General features: G+C 31.9%; 3 protein-coding genes and 2 non-coding genes across 5 annotated transcripts; 4 read left to right on the forward strand and 1 right to left on the reverse strand.

The window, feature by feature from the left end:
• Positions 1–707: 707 nt before the first annotated feature.
• LOC105790124 (uncharacterized) lies at positions 708–3703 on the forward strand. The gene is made up of 4 exons (XM_012617548.2): positions 708–1082; positions 1230–1787; positions 1873–1968; positions 3108–3703. Exons 1-4 carry the CDS (start codon positions 978–980, stop codon positions 3141–3143), a joined length of 795 nt encoding a protein of 264 aa, XP_012473002.1. The 5' UTR covers positions 708–977; the 3' UTR covers positions 3144–3703.
• A 1141-nt stretch (positions 3704–4844) lies between these two features.
• Positions 4845–10786, reverse strand: LOC105790125 (glucosidase 2 subunit beta). The gene is made up of 16 exons (XM_012617549.2): positions 10567–10786; positions 10343–10459; positions 10146–10241; positions 9816–10055; positions 8637–8869; positions 8429–8527; positions 8229–8348; positions 7184–7508; positions 6999–7103; positions 6813–6914; positions 6666–6723; positions 6466–6534; positions 5795–5882; positions 5497–5558; positions 5362–5413; positions 4845–5278 (listed from the first exon to the last, which is right to left on the reverse strand). The coding sequence occupies exons 1-16, from the start codon at positions 10673–10675 to the stop codon at positions 5216–5218; spliced, it is 1938 nt and encodes a 645-aa protein (XP_012473003.1). The 5' UTR covers positions 10676–10786; the 3' UTR covers positions 4845–5215.
• A 2862-nt stretch (positions 10787–13648) lies between these two features.
• Positions 13649–16154, forward strand: LOC105790127 (uncharacterized). The gene is made up of 7 exons (XM_012617552.2): positions 13649–13983; positions 14076–14152; positions 14667–14801; positions 15031–15085; positions 15295–15382; positions 15535–15633; positions 15723–16154. Exons 1-7 carry the CDS (start codon positions 13703–13705, stop codon positions 15864–15866), a joined length of 879 nt encoding a protein of 292 aa, XP_012473006.1. The 5' UTR covers positions 13649–13702; the 3' UTR covers positions 15867–16154.
• A 1720-nt stretch (positions 16155–17874) lies between these two features.
• LOC128032307 (small nucleolar RNA R12) lies at positions 17875–17953 on the forward strand. Its single transcript, XR_008188434.1, has one exon. It is a non-coding gene; the product is annotated as a small nucleolar RNA R12 (small nucleolar RNA).
• Positions 17954–18027: 74 nt separating this feature from the next.
• LOC128032123 (small nucleolar RNA SNORD24) lies at positions 18028–18114 on the forward strand. Its single transcript, XR_008188253.1, has one exon. It is a non-coding gene; the product is annotated as a small nucleolar RNA SNORD24 (small nucleolar RNA).
• Positions 18115–19421: the final 1307 nt, after the last annotated feature.

A 19421-nucleotide genomic window follows, 5' to 3' on the forward strand; every position in this document is an offset into this window, starting at 1 on the left:
GGTTAAATTATACAATTGGTCCCCATAATCTTTTTCATTTTGAGCAATTTAATTTTTTCTTTTATGTTCTTTTAACTTTTTTTTTCATTATTTTCCATTCTTTTCTGCTTCTCCCTCTATTTTCCTACCTTCTCCATTTCTTTCAACATATCAGGAAGTCGAATTGACAGTGAAGAAAAAAACATGGTATGAGTTTATGGGTTTTGGTTATAGGCAATGATGGTTTTCGACTTATTTCTTCACTGCCAATTTGGCTTCTTGATATGTTAAAAGAAATGGAGAAGGTAAGAAAATAGAGGGAGAAACAAAAAATATTGGAAAATAAAGAAAAAAATTAAAGAACATAAAAAAATGCTCAAAATGAAAAAATATGGGGATCGATTGTATAATTTACCTTAAAATTTTTGTTTGAAATGATGATTTAACGTGCCACGTCAACTTACCGTTATACTGTTAGCGACAATTAATAATTCAGTGACTAAAATGTTACAACACGATAATATAAGTGATAAAAATGTAACATTTTAAACATAAGTGACTAAAATGTAACCTAAGATAAACAAAAGTGACCATGGGTGTAGTTTACCTATATAAATATTACAAATGGCATAAACTGCAGCTTTGATTACTTTCTATTTAGATGGCAGATAAAAGAATAAAGAAAATATTAAATAATTAAATAAAGACTGTTCATTGTATCATTCGTCAACCAAAAATCAGAAAAAAAACATAAACAAAATTAATTCCTTAATAAAAAAAGAAAAAAAAAAAAAAGAAAGAAACGAGTTGAATCATTGAGTGTATTTGATCCAAGAAAAAGATAAATTATTTATTTGGTTTCGATGTAGTCCCGCAAAAACCAAAAAAAAAAAAAAAAGGGGGAAAGGAAAACGCAAAAGTTACAATCAGTTTTTATATATTTTTTCGTTTAGAATTTGTTGATTTTGGAGGCAATCAAATTGGATGAATTGCTGCAGATGATGATTTGTTGTTGCTCTCAGAATCTGAGAGATGCGTTTCAAGCTTGTCTTCGTGATTATGATAAGCTTCTTTATGTTGCCGTCATCCTCATTTACATCCAAGTAATTTTCTAACCCTAATTAGCATTTTTAGGGTTTTTTTTTTATAATCTTTGATGGGTTTCTTTTATTTATCTTTTTATAATCTTGGATGGGTTTCTTTTATTCTTTTTCTATAAATATTGGTTGATTTTTTTTTCTATTGATCAGATTGGGTGTGCCTTAACCGGATCCCTCGGCGCATTGTACAACGGTGTGTTATTGGCCAATTTGGGCATCGCCTTGTTTGCTTTGGTTGCCATCGAGAGTGGTAGTCAAAGCTTGGGCCGAGCTTATGCCGTTTTACTCTTTTGCGCCATTTTGCTTGACATTTCATGGTTTATCCTCTTTTCCCATGATATTTGGAACATGTCGAAAGAGACCGACGGCGGCGAAGAAGGGGAGAGCCGTGGAATGTTGTTTATTTTCTCGGTCAGGTTAACACTTGCAATGGAGATGGTGGGGCTTTTCGTGAGATTATGGTCGTCTCTTTTATGGATTCAAATATATAGACTTGGGGTTTCAAATGTAGGCAATCCTTCTGATCTAAGAGACCCTGATTTTGATTTGAAGAATGGTTTTCTAAGCCCTTCAACCCCTTCCAATCCCTTACTTAGACAGTGCTCTCATAATGAATCTGATGATGCTTTAGGAGGTGCCATTTATGATCCTGCTTATTACTATTCTCTCTTTGAAGATCGTCAGCAATGTAATCGAAATTCTTTTACGGTATATTATTAATGTAACCCTTTCTTTGTTTATTCGTTGATTTTTGTCTATCAGTTTTAAGTTTTCACTTTCTCTTCTTTGGCAGGGTCATAATAATGGTGTTGGTGGAAGTGGATCTGCTTCAGGTGCCGAAACTTCTCTGCTAAAGCCATCACCTGTTAGGACTCATCTGGGTATTGATGTAAGCATCTTTCTGTTCGTTTTCTTGGATATTTCTATGACATTGTCACGCGTTAGAACTATTCTATACTCTTTTTTCTAGCCATAGGTCCAGTACATTTGATTGTTATTATGAGTCCTTTTTCTGTGAGGACTATTTAGTTTTTACGTCCTTTCTTGTTAACCAAGGGACTTAAAGTTAAAGATTGACATTCTATTTGGTGAATCCTTATATAGAGAAGTTTTCTACTTATGTGGGTGTGATTGGTGAAAGTTATTGATGTTACCTCTCTTGATTGTCAGTTTGAAAAAGGAACTAGATTTTGTCTACCACAACAATGTAAAAGAAATTTTACAGATTCTGTCATATATCTGATAGGATTTCATTGATTTTTGCCATCTATTCCATACCCGAGGAATGTTTACAGTGTTAGTATAATAGTATTAGTCTGGTGATGCTGGTGATTTTTGCGTGATGACCTTTGTTAAGAACTTTTAGTGGCTTTTTTTTTTTTTTTTTTGGGGGGGGGAGGCAGGGCATTTGTAAGGATGGGAAGGGGAAGGGGAAGGGGAAGGGGTTGTTCGAGATTTGAACCCTACACCTGATGTCAATCGGGACTTGGAACCAACACAAGACCTTTGCCACTACAGCAACGACTCGGTTGACTTAGTGGCTTGTTTAATCCCTTTAGTTTATTTCTATTATGCATCAAGAGAAACCAAAACGTAAATAAATAAAAATCCACTGCTTGGAACCTATCACTAATATTTCTCCATTCCATTCAGGACTGATACACACACACACATTCTAGTTAAATTATGCAGCTCTAACTATTAAATGAGTAATGATCTGTTAAGTTTGGAATGTAGTGAGTTACATGCTTGGATTTTGCACTGCTGTTGCTGCTTTTCTTGTCTGTTTTTCATGGATTTGGCTGTTTGCGGTGCCCTGTCCCATGATCTTTTTAATTTGTTTTCTATGGTGATCCTTAAAAGCTTTTTCATCATCAACTTAAATATGAAAGCTGTTAATTATGGATCAATAGCATGCTTCATCTTTGAATAGCATACTTCATGTGGGTTTTGTATGCCCATTGTTGGTTTCCTAATTACTATTCTGTTAAATCATGTACCTTTACCTGCCAAACTCAACCATTGCAGGAGGAGAATGGTACAAAGTTGCCTCAAACTGTTTGAATCCGGGCATTATATCTGTGAAAAGCTGAGCTTATCACCATCACTCACATGAACAAGTTGTTTCGAGGCATCTTAAATTTTTTCGGCAGGGCAGGAATGGGATTTGTACAGGTTCCTACTTTGTCATTCTTTTCGCAGGATATAGCTGAAGGTCTTTCGAGTTAGAAAAAAGAAGGCGAATGGTGTGTTTAAATCCTGTAAGAAATAGAGTTAAAAAAGGGGGGTTTTTTTTTTTTTTTTTTGAGAAATGTAGTGAATTTGTCATGTTATAGATAGGTTGGTTTCTTAGCACAAAAAGGTATAGAGTTGTTTGTAGGATTGTGATGTCTTTTGAACTTGCTTCTTCTTCTTCTTTCTTTCTTCTTTCTTTCTTCTCTCTCTCTCTCTTCTTCTTCCCCCACCCCACCCCCCCCTTTTTTTTTTTTTGTTTTTTGTTTTGCATATTTGGCTTTTGTTGCCTGCTCTGCTGCTGCTTTAGGCAAATTTTGTTAAACATTCTTGAAGAGCCCAGATTTAGGGTATTATATAATAGTTGGTTCATATTCTTTACAAACCAAAAACCCATTGCAAAAAAAATATGCAAAATATGATATGTGGCCTAAATTTAATGTTACATCGTTTTATATTTTTATATTTATTTTTTTTTAAAAAAGGAAAAATATATTTGGATTTTTTAGTGAGAAAATACTAAAAGAAAAAGTCTCCAAGTTTTATGTTCTTTTAATAAGGTTTATATATATTACATCCAAACAAATGTTAATCATTTGCTATTTTTTTTTGAATCAATTATCATTTGCTTTGTACATAAATTAAGGGTTATTTTAGCTTAAGATGTTAGAGTATAAGTTAAAATTTAAGGGTGAAAAAATACAAAAAGTATTTGATTTGTACTTAAAATGGGCTATTTGATTTGGGCCTTAAGCTTAATGGACTCAGTATAATTGAATATAAACTTAACAATTATTCAATTACAATGCTCTACAGTGTGTGTATATATTTTCATTTTCGGTTAACATTCGACACACCGAGTGTGTCATGTCATCTTTTATATATATATTATGATGTATTATCACGAAAATTCTTTCAAATTTTCACTTGCATTATGCATTTTTTGGCCAGATGCATTATTCATTTAGTACCAAACTTTTTATGCCAACACTTGTGTTCCAAAACTATTCGAGTTCGATTGAACAAAAAAATGTGTCTGGCTCGAATAGCTACTGAGCCTAACGCATTTTACTTTACTCGACTTGACTGCTACTTGTTCTGGTTGTTACTGGCTACTAGCTGAGTAACTACTGATTTTTGGCTGAATACACCATAGAAATGCTCCAATCCTATGTTCCTTCCAACTCCTTATTTTTCTTTTTAAGTATCCATATTTGGCATCCATATCCCATCACGGATAAAGGGACATAATAATCCAAAGACCGCCTAAACATATACAAATACTTGGAACAGATTGAACATATCAATATCTGAACACCGAGAAAACATATCCCCATGTCCTATTTAACCCCATGCTATTACTTGTTTTGCAGTTACTCCCTGCTTGCTAGTTGCTACCCTTAACCCTTTTTCACTCTACTCAAGAACCCTAACCCTACAAATACAACATTCTATTGTTCAAGGTGACTTTGAACCTCGTATTGCTGAAAAATAAAATCAATAATATGGCAATGAGATCATTTAGACAGCAAATGATCAAAGAGAAACCATAGGTCATTCAAATTAATGCCATCTGTTATCATTCTTATTCTTTTATGCAGAAATTCAAATAAGTATTGAGGACCAGTTAATTTTCACCATAGTCAGTTCAGCTCAACCTAACAAATATAATCGTACCTCACTTCATCTATGTGATTGTAATGTGAAGCATACTTCCCTATGAAAATTTTTTTCAGGAGGCTTCCTCAGATTTCAGATATCGCTTGAAAATCTTCTCTACTAGCTCGAAAAGGCCACATTCTACATCGCTTCACAACTAGGATCAAATTGATACGTGTTCTAATGATAGATTTGTTATGGAGTCAACAACCTCTAACCATGTCTGAATCTTCTATCCGGGTTCCTCAAAGTTCATCATGTTCCTGAGGTTGCTCTTTGTTCAACAAATCTAGTTTATGTTGCAGCTCCTATCAAAGTTAAGATTAATCAAACTGTTTAGATTACGGTAGAGTATTACATCACTGAATCCATTACAGAATATATGTATTACCTTCAGCTTATCTTCCAGGCAGACAGCTGGAGTGGCCAATAAAGCAACGTATCTGCCATAACAAACTAATTGTTAGGAGGACATGTACATACATGCATGGATGCACAACACACACATAAAAGGGGAGAGACTTACTCGCAACGGCTTGGTTCATCAACATCGGTGAGCTCATTTTTCAAACCGCATCTTAATTTCACCTAAAAGGAAGAACACGTGTAAAGAATTCTAGAACAACTACATAAATTAGATAATCTTCACAATTCACTCTTGTTCTACTTTTACGTACAACTACTTGTGTAATAGTCCATAATAAAATTGGAAAAATAGAACCATTTAATTAAGCAGTGCATTCATTTGAAAGAAATATATGTGGACATGAGTTCATCAATTAACAACAAATCAGAACATGAAAAAACATGTAATGTAACAGTACCTTCATACTTCGATCTGGACCATTCCAGCACTTATCTCCATTTGAAAATACCATCATCTTGTATGCGTCCTCAAATTTGTCCCAACGCCTAGAAATCCACCCCCAAAAAAAAAAAAAAGAAAAGAAAAGGAAGAAAAGAGTAAATTAAGTGACATGAAACTTCTAAAATTCTGTTGAAAGAAACTATAAAAGGAAAAGAAATGCCTACACGCCGTCATCCATGCACACGGGGACAAGCACAATACATGATAGCTTATAAAACCTATATTACTTGTTGGGGTGAGTGTTAAAAACAAGTATATGTTTGACTTAGGTGGTTTCATTTAATTTTCTGAGTTTTTTCATATATTTGGAGAGTTGGAGCTCAATAATCATGTTTTCATATATTAGTAGGCCAAGGGAACTGCAAGGCAAATGCAATAAACATCTACCAATAGGATAACTAAACAAACAAGAATTCATTCTCCATACACTAGTGGGGAATATGTTATACTCCATAAACAAGATTAAAAAGATAACGGCAGGTGTTTATTTATGAATTAATTATTTTTTTAATATTCATAAATATATCTATTAGAACACTTGCCACCTTCTAAACCTGTTCATGGGGTTCAAAATGTAAGAATTTTCCTTATATCAATTACAGAACAAAATAAATGCAATAAACCTACCCTAAACGGGTTGTCATGTGGCCCTCCTCCTGAGAAGCTTGTTTGTATGGGCAGACTTTGTAAACATACCTGAAGCCAAAAGTCCCGGTCAAAAAAGGTGAAAATAAATTGGAAACTGTTACAGCAATAATTTTGTTTGACAAACTATATAATTGAGTATATGATAACTGGACAAAGTACTACAACAAGGAGTTCGTAACTTGTTCTGCTTGATCTCAAAACAACGATCATAGAATGCATAGAACTCCTTCTCCGGTCCTGTAATATTAAACACAAATTCAGTTTATAGAAGCGAAAGCAAAACAATTCATTTTCACCACTTGACACTGAAACAGTTCACTACATACCAAAATCATGTTTTAGCTTTTGTGTCAAACTTGATATCCTTGATTGTATTTTAGATAACTTTTCACTGGATTCATCATATTCCTTACGTACATGAGCCGCATCTGACAAGTCAAACATAAAAGGTTGCCCATTTCCATATGCTCACTTAAATTTTAAGTGGAAAACAGTGGGAGTTCAGCATGTACCTGATATATTTACTGGAGTTTTGAATATATTAACAGCATCGAGAACGTTCTTAACTGTCTTTTGTATCTTCTCCAACCAAGATGGATCACTTGAGGGACTTGTTTCTAACAACATATTTAACAGTAAGCTCAGTGATCGCAGTAGCCACCTTAAATGAAATATTGACCAGAAAAGAATTGCAAACCTGGCAAGTAAGGTTCATCATCTAAGTCATCTTTGTACGAAGTTGTATCATCGTGATTCTCCTCTTCATAACTCTCATCTGGTTCATCTTCTACATCATCATCTCTATCATCTTCATATTTTGCAGTGTCCTCATCACTATCAGAAGCATAGTTGTCGTATTCTTCTTCATCATGTTCATCCTTGGGCGTTTCTTCATGGATGTCATCAGTATCAGCTTTTGCTCCCCCTTGATTCTCAGTACCTTCTCCAGTCCAACGGGAAGCAACAAGGCGACCTAACTCTTCCCTCGACAGTCCTTCTGTAGTTTCAGATGCGTCACTCTCCTGCAGACACCAGACGGGAATTATGCAGACAAACAAGAAAGTACCTCAGAAACTTGTCAAGTTCATGCATGCCCAAACTTATACGAAATTTCTTGTGCTGCTTCTTATTCTAAAAAATAGACCTGTTTTAATAAATGTACTCAAGTAAAGGCCTTAAGAGAAAACTATAGTTCACAATTCACGTACATTGAAAACCAAAAGTAGAATACCACCAACGGTTTTTTTCATCCTTTCACTCTTAGATCCTTTCTTTTATACCCTAGAACAGAAAATTATAAAAGCTGCTACTTGATATGTAGGAATAAAGAGTCTATAAAATAACCAAACATATTAGCTGATACAATGGATCAGAAATTAACCTGCCTCTAGCCCTCTACTTCAACTCTACCATAGAGACAATTAAAAGAAACAAATTACAAAGCCAGATAACATCTTAATAATTAAAACTGAAACGCCAGCTTAACCTGTTTCAGTGCACCGTCTTTTGTAATATAATTATTGTTAAATTTATTCTATAGTGCAACCATGATCCTTGGTAAGATAGACCAGCCATTCAATCAAATTTTCCAACAACAAGCTTTGATTTCTTATTTTCAAAAAGCAACTTAAGAGGGCTTATCCTCCAAACCCAATCTCATACCCATCGTTTTATTGAACTATAGCCTAATATCATATAAGCTTTTTGGCGAACAAGAAAGCCTAGGGAGTAGAGTAAATTACTGCTTTCTTGTCTTCATCAGGTGATACTTTGCTACCAGCATCTTGATCAATTTCAGTTGAAACAGTGGAATCATCATTATGTCTGGGTGAAGCAGACTCATGCTTATTTTTCACCTCATGCTACAAAACAACATAAGATTATGTCATTGTGGAACTAGAACCAGGTGAAAGAAATGCACCATTATATTGTTTTAGCATACCTCCTCTTCCTTATTAAGAGGAACTGCTTCAGTTTTGGAAGAATCACTTGTTTCAACTTTGCTTGTTGGTTCGCCTTCATTCTCATCTACATTGGGGTCCTGCAAAAGGTTGATAATGACAAAGGCAATGAAAAAACAAACAGAAGAAATAAGATGCGCACTCATGTAAATACACTTCAAGAGAAAATTAAAAAACAACCAACCCAACCTCATTTACAAAAGAATCCTCAATGTTACCAATTTTATCATCATCATCAGTACTTTCTTTGGGTTTGTCTTCACTGTTCGCTTCTTGCTCAACTTTTTCATTTTCCACCTTCCCTTCCTCCTCAGCTTTCCCATTTTCTCTTAAAGCTTCCTCTGCTTTTTGTTTCTCATTTTCTTCCTTCTCTTTTTGCAACCTTTCTTTCTCCTCTGCCTTCTCTATCTGTTCTTTACGTTCTATACAAGGTAAACAAATAAATTATGTTGCAATAAGCTCAAATATTAACAGGTATAAGATCAAGAAAAACATAGGCACAGTTTGTGGACACTTAGGTGAATTTTGAACAGCACATGGATGAAAATTTGATAATTTGAACCCTCAACAGACATACAATTTAAGTGCTATTTAAAACCAAAAATTATATTGTAATAATGTTTGATATACAATTAAGTTCTGTACAAATATTGAATTGGTTTCATGAAAAAGTGATACAGAGTCTCTTTCTATATAGATTGTCATTACAATGGTTTGAAAAGAAAGAATTGAAGATATTTTATTAGTTCAACGGTTTGAAAAAGAAAGAATTGAAGATATTTTATTAGTTCAAAAATATCATGTTGTCAGACAATAGAAAAATTTGACAGCTTCTAACTACTTCACATTTTCAATACCTTTTAACTTAAATTATTCAATTATTCAGTACCCTCGAAATTTAATTTTAATGCATTATACATGTTAAGATTAAGGGTTGAATACTTTGAGTTGATTAGGATTTGGAGCAATTTATAAATGCACATTATAAAACTATATCCGCTTGTATCAAGGACACATAATATTCAAGATTTAGTATTGTCATAACATTTACTATACACACATCCTTGATATCTTTTGCTTAACGGATAGATGAGAAATACAATGAAATAGCCAATGAGTTTTGGGAACAAAATCTTGTTTCGTGTAAGCACATCTCATGCCACATGTGAAACTACTTACCTTCTTCATATAACATTTTACCGTCACTGGTCATGACCATACTCACATTATAGACAACCTCAAGAGAAAAATAAACACAACACTTCAACAAACAAATGCAACCCAAATCAGACTAAGTATAATATTGTCACATCACATCCACAATGATAACACAACGGGTATGAAGGAATCTTCAGAAGTAAGTGTTACCTTTAAGCTCTTCAACAATGCCCTTCAGCAATTTCTCCTCGTTTTGAAGCTTTGTTAGGTCAGCTTCATCTTTAGCTATTGCTATCTTAGCCTGTTCAATTTCCTTAATTCTCAATGTAACCCCCTCCTTATAAGTATTGATTTTTTTCACCAGCCTATCTCTAGCCACTTTACCAGCCTCCCAACATGCATTGGGACACTTCACTCTTCCATCATACTCATCACTCCCATCACAACAATCTGGAAGATATATATACAATCAATGAAAAGTAACTCAAATTGAGGCATATAGAAAAACATCACCCATTTCCACTAATGCAGTTAACTTACCGCATATCCCATCATTGACTCTGGAAGAAAACAAGAACAGTGAAACATGTCCAGCATTTCTGCAGTAAAATTTTGCAGTAGGGCAAGCGGATGTACCTATGAGAAAGCAAATAAAGGTTAATAAGAAGAAGATAGCCCATATAACATTACCCATTAAAACAAAGGTGAACCCAAAGGGGAAGGAACAAAAAAAAAACCAGGTTCATCGGTGCCATCAGGACAATCGCAGAAATCATCATTGAGCTGAGATTTGGTGAATTTCTTGGATCCGTCTTTGCATTTAATGCTATCTGATGATTTGTAGTAATCCTCATCTGGGTATCGTTCATAACAGCAATTGTTAGTATAATTAAGTAAAAGAAAATGAGAATCAGTACTGGAAATTCATTGAAAAGATCATTAAAGAAAGATTGTTAAAGACCTTGAGGAGAAATTCCAAGAAAAGGGTGTTTGGGAGCTGAAGAAGATGATGATCTAATAAATGAAGCTATGCAAAACAAAAGGAGAATGAAAATGGAATATGATCTCATCCTTTTTAGTGATCCAATGCAAAAATGTTCTCAAATCTATCACAAAACCAGTCAGGGAAGCGCCACTGGTCGTCGTTTACAAGTTCCTACTGGGTCTGCTACGTTGGGATTTTGCCAAGGGCTTAAAATTAAAGGAGGTGATTTCCAACTTCAAAACGGCGTCGTTTAGTTCATTAAATCAGATGTTGTCTACCTTGGAAATGATTTAAAATCTAAAGCAATTCCAATTTCTTGATTAAAAAAATGTTTCCAATTTGAAATTAATCCGATAATTTAATTATGTTAAATTAAGGATCTGTTTGATTGATGGAATTGATTATTTCTAACTTTTTCAGCGTTTGATTGGCGGAAAACATTTTCCATTTGGAAAATGAACTCCAAAACAAGGGAAAATGGGTTACATTTTAGGGAAAATGTCTTACCCTTTCAATTTCCGTAAGACATTTTCCATGCTCTCCTCTCTATCGCCTCCTTCATTCCTTCCTTCATTTCCGTAGAAAAGCGCTTCATTTATCGATTTTCCAAGAACTTGTTTTTAAATTATTCAATACTTGTTTTTTAACACAATTACAAATAATTTATTTGATATTAGTTTTTTCAATTTATAACGATTAATATTATAGCTTAATAATTGAGTATTATTATATATAAATCATTGCAACATATGTAAAAATAATTTAAAATATAAAAATTTATTAATATATATTAATATATGTAAAACAACTTTTCCGAAAAATATTTTCAAAAAATTTGCCAAGCAGCAGAAAATATTTTACACAGATTCAATCAAACACCAGAAAATATTTTCCAGTCAATCATTTACAGAAAAGTAAAAAAATTTCCAGAAATTATTTTACGGAAAATATTTTACTGGCAATCAAACAAAAACTAAGTATAATTTTGGTACAAGTCAAAATATTTTATTCCTGTTTGGCAATTGACTGATAGCTGATAGTTGATAGTTGACTGTCCTATTAATTAATTTGACTAATTGATTCTTTTAATTGTTTATTTAATGGTAAACTATAAAAATAGCCACTTAAATCCATTTGGACTGACACGTCAGACTGTCGTTAGGGAGATAATAGAGTTTAATGGTAGAGTGACCATTTTGTAACAAAATGATAATGTAAGTGAGTAACTAAAATATAATATGAGACAAACAAATGTGACTATTTTTATAGTTTAACCTTTATTTAAAAGTATTTGGTAAAACTTGGTTAATAGCTGAAAGTTGATATATAATAATTTATTAATATGCTTAATATAATTCCAAATAGGTTTGAGTAAAAAAATTAAACTTATTTAAAATATAGGGCAAGGTTGAGTTTCACAATTCAAAACCCGAGGTCAGCTCAAGCTGTCCTATTTTGTATGTTTATAATATATTGTTTAACTTATTTTACATAGTATGTAATATATATCCATAAAATTATATATAATATAGAATGCTACAGTGTAAACATTAAAAAATATGTTAGTTGTTTATGTTTAAAATTTTAATAAAAAAATTTATTAAATATTAAGTTAAAAATAATATTTTTTTGTCGGTGGAGTCTTAACTCGATTGGTATGAACATTGTTGCTAATACAGAAAGGCGTGAATTTGAGTGCGTTGAAGCACACTATCCTTCTATTTGAAGATTTGGAATGATAATGAGTAGTCTTAGACACTGTATCAAAAATAACAATTATGATTAGAACTTATAATAATATTGTTTAATATATATATTTAAAAATAATATAAGTAGACTCGATAGGATTTGATTTAGCCATTTACAAATATAAACTAATTTAGATAAATTTTTAAGCTCATATTTTGGCCGGGTCAGATCATGCATAAGCAAATATAAAGTATTTTGATGTCATATGTAAGGTTTAGAGTTTTAGTACAATACGCTTTGATGATATTTTGTAACAAAATATAATTTATGTTGTGTTTTGCTTTAATGAGAACATTATTTCAAAATAATGTATCAAACAATATAAAATATTTTACTCATAATAATCTAAAACACATTTTTTTCTCCAAAATCAATTTATTTTTAAAATAAATTATTCAAAAAGTTTTTAGTTAAAAAAAGCATAACCTAATATTATTCAAATTATTTCTCATATTTTAAATAAATTTTAATTTAAACATTTTATCACACTTCTAGTATGTTTTTAATAAGGAATGGAAATGGACGGTGACCTATGAGATATATTAGATATTTGGGCATAAGCTTAATCTTTAATGCTGAATTGTGGGGTATTATTGACGGATTAGTTCTCATTTAAAACAGGTACTATGATGGTGTGTTGATACAAACAAATAACTTGAAGATGATTAAAGCCATTCAAGATTTCTCTTCGTCGAGTTCGAACTCTGCCATTATTAGACGCGTTCATCACTTGCTACTGGATGTAGGTTTGTAGGATATTCAACATTTTTCTAAAGACCACAATACAATTATTGATTTCTTGGCCAATACGGCTTTTGATTCAAAACAAGGATTGAAGATTTTTGAGGATATTCTGAGAGAGGTGCTTGTAGTTTCTCTCATGACCCAAGCAAGTAACAACACTGCTCATAGGATTATTATGTAGTTAAAGTATTTTGTCTGTTTTACCTTACCAAAATAAAAAGCACAACAATCAAATTATAAATATGCATTCGAGGTATCAACAACTTAAATCTCATGAGTTAAAAACAAATTTTTGAAGGACTATTTCATTTTCTGACATATTATATCCATGTTTCCAAGAAATATTTATAATTTAATCCACGTGTTACAAATCATTCTCAACTTCAGATTGTAGCTAGCAATTAATGCTTGAGCTAATCGATAGTCGAATGATACTTTAAGGATTTAATTTGAATTTTTTAAAGTTTTGGACCAAATTTAAATATTGAATCATAATTTGACCACGTACGATGCAATTAACCCATAAATAAATACAAAGAGAAAAAAAATATCTAAAAGTGTAAACCAAAACCTTCGAAGTAGAAGATAGAAGAGTGAGAGCAGCAAGCAAAAGAGAAACATGGAGGGAATACGGTCTAGCAGCGTTTTAAGCTGTTACTACTCTTCTAAAACCCATTTCAAATTACGCCGTCAACCGTTGGAACATTGCTTTTTGAGCTTGCCGCCACCGCCGCCGCCGCCTCGGCACCCTGCAAGCCGCCCCAAAGTTCGAATTTCACTCCCTTCCATGGCCCTTCAGGTCCAAGACCATCAATCTTTTCATAAATCCAAAGAAATGCTGCCAAAAATAGACAAAAGTGGCCGCTTTTGCAGTCCCAGAGCCGCCCGGGAGCTTGCTTTGTACGCTTTCCTTCTCTTTATTTTTTTTCTAGCTTCTTTATATTATTTTTTCAAATTTCATTGAAATTGAGATTTGGTGTTTGTTTGAGCAGATTAATAGTTTATGCCTCGTGTTTGCAAGGGTCGGACCCTATTAGGCTGTTTGAGAAGCGAATTAATGCAGCCAGAGGTATGTATTATATGGGATACAAGGATTCCTTTGGTAGCTTGGATTTCAAAGTTAGTGTAAATTGTGTGATCAAATACATGGAAATACAAGTATTATGAATTTAAATTTATGAATTTGTTATATATTGGATGCTTATTTAGGGATGAATTTGAAATACATAGATGTTTGTGAATTGAGAAATTATGGCATCTTATCTCTAGCTGAAATTAGTAGTGTATCAAGGATCCACTTGAATTGAATTTAAAATTCTATTTAAGTACCCAAGTTCAAGTCTCACCGTGCGCATTTGTGCATGTGTGGGTTTCAGTCCTTATTGTTTTTGGTTCTTTGTCCGTCTGTGCATTGTAATGATTTGATTCTGCTTTGTAGTTGCTCGGACATGGACTTGTATATGTTAACTAATTTATGCATAAAATGTGTAGTTCATTGTCACTCTTACAAGTTCATCATTTGGAACTTAGCATAACCTCGCTTTAGCATATTTAACACTTTTTGTCTTTGTTTGTATTCAAAGAACCTGGCTATGAATTTGACAAGGCTTCGTTATTGCAATACAACCACATGAGCTTTGGAGGGCCTCCGGTCACTACACATTCTGTTGAAGAAGCAGATGAGCTTTTACGCAGCGATGAGCAGGACTCCGCCATTGGTAATTAACCACCAAATGTGTTATATCTATGTTTTTATAGGTCCTTATGCTTTTCCTTTATGCGAAATGGCAAAATAAGCCCTCACTCTCACTTAAGTCTGTACTCTTTTGGTTGCAACCGGTTAATCACTCTAGCTATTATTTTGATTCACTTAAGCTGAATTTCAATGGATAGTGTTGATATGGCTAACCACCTGGTTTAATTGACAATTTTGCAATTGTATTGCAGAGGCAGAAGTTCTTTCAGCTCCTCCAAAGTTGGTGTATAGCAAGCTTCTTTTGAGGTAAACCATAGACCTCTAATTATCCAATGCATTATCATGTATTCCTCTGATAAAAAAAAATCGAGTTAGTATCCCAGTTCTTCGAAAACTATACTCGACAAAATAATAAAGTATTGGTGCCGGTTATTTGTGTCTGTGTGCCTGCTCATGGTTGCACAAGATCAAGAGAGACTGTGCTTTCTAGTTGACCTCTTGTTCCTTTGGTGTAGTTTCACAAGGAAGCTTTTGGTTGCAACTGTGGACAAATGGGACAATCATGTTCTTGCTATTGATAAAGTTGTGCCATCAAATTGGAAGGTATGCTTACGCAGATGCTGCTTCAATTGTTGATATTTGTGTATATTCTGTAGGCTTTTGGCATGTAAATTCAATGTTTTAAAATGTCCGTAACTCCCCTCGCCCTTTAAATACCCATCGATCTTAAATCCGTACATATTCATTCCTTACAGAATGAGCCAGCTGGTAGGATTTTGGAGCTTAGTATTCTTCACTTAGCAATGTCAGAGATAACCGTTCTCGGAACCCGGCACCCAATCGTCATTAACGAGGTATCTCTCTTTTTCATTCCCCCATTTCCTGATTACTACTTAGGCATTATATTTCATGCTTAAAAACATCCACTGCATGTTCTTCAAAGGCTGTTGATCTTGCGAATCGATTTTGTGATGGGGCGGCTCCACGAATAATCAACGGGTGCCTACGGACCTTTGTGAAGGATCTTGCCGGGACCAGCACGGCTCAGACCTCAAACTCAAAACTGGAAGTGCCACTTCAAGTATGAAAGTTAGTTCATTTAAGGCTATTTCTTGCTTCTTATTGATCTCTGGGTTGCGACATCACTATGGTTTAGTCTCTGAGTAGTGTAATCTTCAGCTCATTTGAGTGCTTCTAAGGTGACTTGAGTTATAGCATAGAAAGATGCAGAGAATTAAAAAAACAGATAAATTGTGGCAATGATCAAAATATTTGACAGCTGAAGAATTTTGTATATGATTATGCTGTAGTTAGAATCTTTATATGTAAAACATAAAATGTTCTGAAATATCATTCTTAAAAATGTTACTCAGAATTATTTCTTATTTATTTATTTAGTCCTTTTAACTCAGTATTGAGTAGTTATGGTTGGACACAACCATAATTTACAAAATTGAAATCTTATGTTATAAAATTAGACAATGTGATCTAACTTTTGAATTGATATTAAAATGAATAAATGTGTATATATATGTAAGTTGCAAAGACTTTTTGAAAACGTTTCAGGTTCAAGACAATTTTTGTTCGGGTCATTCAAGTTTGAGGTTTAACTTTTTGGATCAGTCATTACAAGTTCAAATCATTTCGGATTTTAGTTACCACAGGTTCAAATACGTTCAAGTTATTTGTTTAAGTTATTTTAAGTTCGAGTTCGAATCAGTTTATGTTTATGTTAATTTAGGTTCTGATTCAAAAATTATATAAATTATAATATCATTCGAATTCAAAATTTTACTCTATTATATGAAAAGATAATATATTTTGAAATATTAATCCATGTGTCGTAACGAGTATGAATTACATATATTTTATCAAATAAAATGTTTGAGTTATGAGCGGCTACCAAATAAGTCTGGTTCACAAAGTCGGGAGCATCGTGGTTGATGGACTAAATTGCAAATTGCAAAGATAATTATGAAGTTATTTTGCTAGTTCAAAAATTTCTATAAACTCAAGCTTATATATATATATATATATATATATATATATTATATTATAAATTAATTTAAAACTTAAATCAAAAGAAAATATTTTAAAATTTATTTTAACCCAGTGTCCTTGTAATTTGAGAAAATGCTTTTATTTGATATTTTCAACCCCATCAAATAATAACTATTAAATTCATTCAGTTAAGTTGTATTATTTTCAAAATTTAATGCGAAAAATTCAGTTAATAGATTAATTATTATTATTTGTATCAACTGAAAATTCAAATTTCAAGAGTATACAAATTTAGAATGATTCAATTGGAGAATATAAACTAAAACTACAATTGTACACATAGCACGAGACCATCAATTGGATTTAACTGAATAAATATAACAACTATTGTTTGAGTCAAGATTAAAATTTAAAATTAAAAATATAAAAGCTAAAATTAATCAAATGAAAATACAATTATTAAATTCACAATTTTATAAAGTATAGGAATTAATAATAAAATTTAACCTAAATTAAATAAACTATAAAAAAAAGAAAAAACTTTTAAAAATAATTTTATCTTTAAGCTATTTTGAATTAAATAAAGGAATATTATAGTTTCTCAAAAAAAAAAAAACATATTTTAAAAATCAAGATAAAATTATGCGGCGTCATCCAAGCCCAAACAAAAAGCCCAATCAAAAGATAAGAATAGGGTTCTCTGATTTAAAATTAGGGTTTTCCTTCTCCCTATATAACGCTTATACTCTGGTCATACCTCAACAATTCTTTGAGGGCTCAGCGCCTTGAACAGCTTCTCTCTTCATTTTCGTAATTTTTTTCTTTATTTCAGCCCAAGAATTATACAAAAAGAAAAAACAAATTTCTTGAATAGATTTGTGATGAAAGGCCTAATAATTGCAATCCTTTGATCTTTGTAAATGGGAATGGATCAAAGGATCTATCGTTAGGCCAAAGCGATGGCGTTTAGTATACGCAGCTTTCCTCTGTGTATACTCTCCCTTTAGCTCCGATTATTCTTCTTCCTTTGGGGTTTATCGGTGACAAGGTAGATACATCTTTTTTATTTTTAAAAAAAATGGAGGAAAAAGAAAAGGAGGATGATGAAAACAATCAGACGGATTCCCATTGATTTTTTTTCTATGAGAACATAACCAGCTACTTCTGACTCTTTGAATTTTTCCTCAAATTTTATTCTATTTTTTTGGTGAAAAATATGGTTTTATTAAATAAAAAAAATACAGTATGGCCTGTGATGTAAGAAAATATTTGCTACTCTTGATAGTGGTTTAAACCATTATCTGATGATTATTTCCACCAAGATCTCTGAGGCCTTTTTTTCAATTAATTTTGTTTATTATAGTTGAAATAATTTTTTAATTTTTAATATGGTTTTTGTCGTGTGAAATTAATTTTTATTAGATGATTTGATAATGAAAATGTAATGATGAAATTGAGATAAATTGAATTATTTATTAAATAATTTATATTTTTCTAACAGGTTCCATAAACCCTAAATATTTAAATAGGGTTCAACACTTCAATGGTATCTTTAATCCTTGGAAATTATATTAGATTTTTATTATATATTTTAGGGTTTATAATTAATTTTTCAATAATGAAGAAAGTAGTAGATGTGAAGTGATGTAAAATAAATCAAATTTGATACCTAAGTATTCGGTTTGGTAATTCTTACCAGTTTTGCTTTCGCTTTTGGTAAATCAAAAAGTAATTTCTAACATTGCTAGAGAGGAAATTAGAAAAACCATGAACTCTAATGGTAGATGCTGCAAATTCCATTCCCAATAATCATATTTTGATTAGGGATGTCTATTAGGCGGGTGGGTGTGGGGTGCTTCCTCTGCATCCATCTTTGACAAGAATTTTTATCCCCATTTTGTCCTATGATTCCTTGTGGATACAAAACCTAAAACCATTTTTGCCTCGCGCCTTGCAAAAATAAATCCGTTTGTTTCACCACTTACGTTGGTACCTTGGGCCACCTAATCTTCGGTGGAGATTCTTTGTTATGCTTGTTTGGCGACTAGAGGTGTGTATTGGTTGGACTCAATTAAAAATGTAGGCTTGTTAGGTTGAGTTTGGCCTGAAAAATAGGTTTTAAAATTTTGAATATTAAAATTTAGATTTGACTCTGTCTTTTTATATTAATTTTTGTATAATTTTAAAATATATATAACTTAATAAGTAAATATTTTTAAAATAATAATAAAATTAATAAATGTTTTTAAAATAAAAATAAAATTAATAATAAAATAAATTTTATAGAATATTTAAATAATATCAACAAAATGATAATATAATAGTAAAATAGTAATAAAATAGAGAAAAATAACAATAAAATTATATTAAAAAGTAAATTGCTTTAAGTCTTGGTTGAGTTTGGCTTGAAAAATAGGTTTTAAAATTTTGTTTGGATAAAAATATTAAAATATTAAAATTTGGATTTGATTTGGTCTGTCTATATTAATTTTGTATAAATTTAAAAATATATAATACATTAAAATAAATATTTTTCAAAAATTGAAAATAAATTTTAAAAATATATAACTTAACAAGTAAATATTTTTAAAATAATAATAAAATTAATAAATATCTTTAAAATAATAATAAAATTAATAAT

This window comes from Gossypium raimondii, chromosome 8 (genome assembly GCF_025698545.1).
Source record: "Gossypium raimondii isolate GPD5lz chromosome 8, ASM2569854v1, whole genome shotgun sequence".
NCBI lineage: Eukaryota > Viridiplantae > Streptophyta > Magnoliopsida > Malvales > Malvaceae > Gossypium > Gossypium raimondii.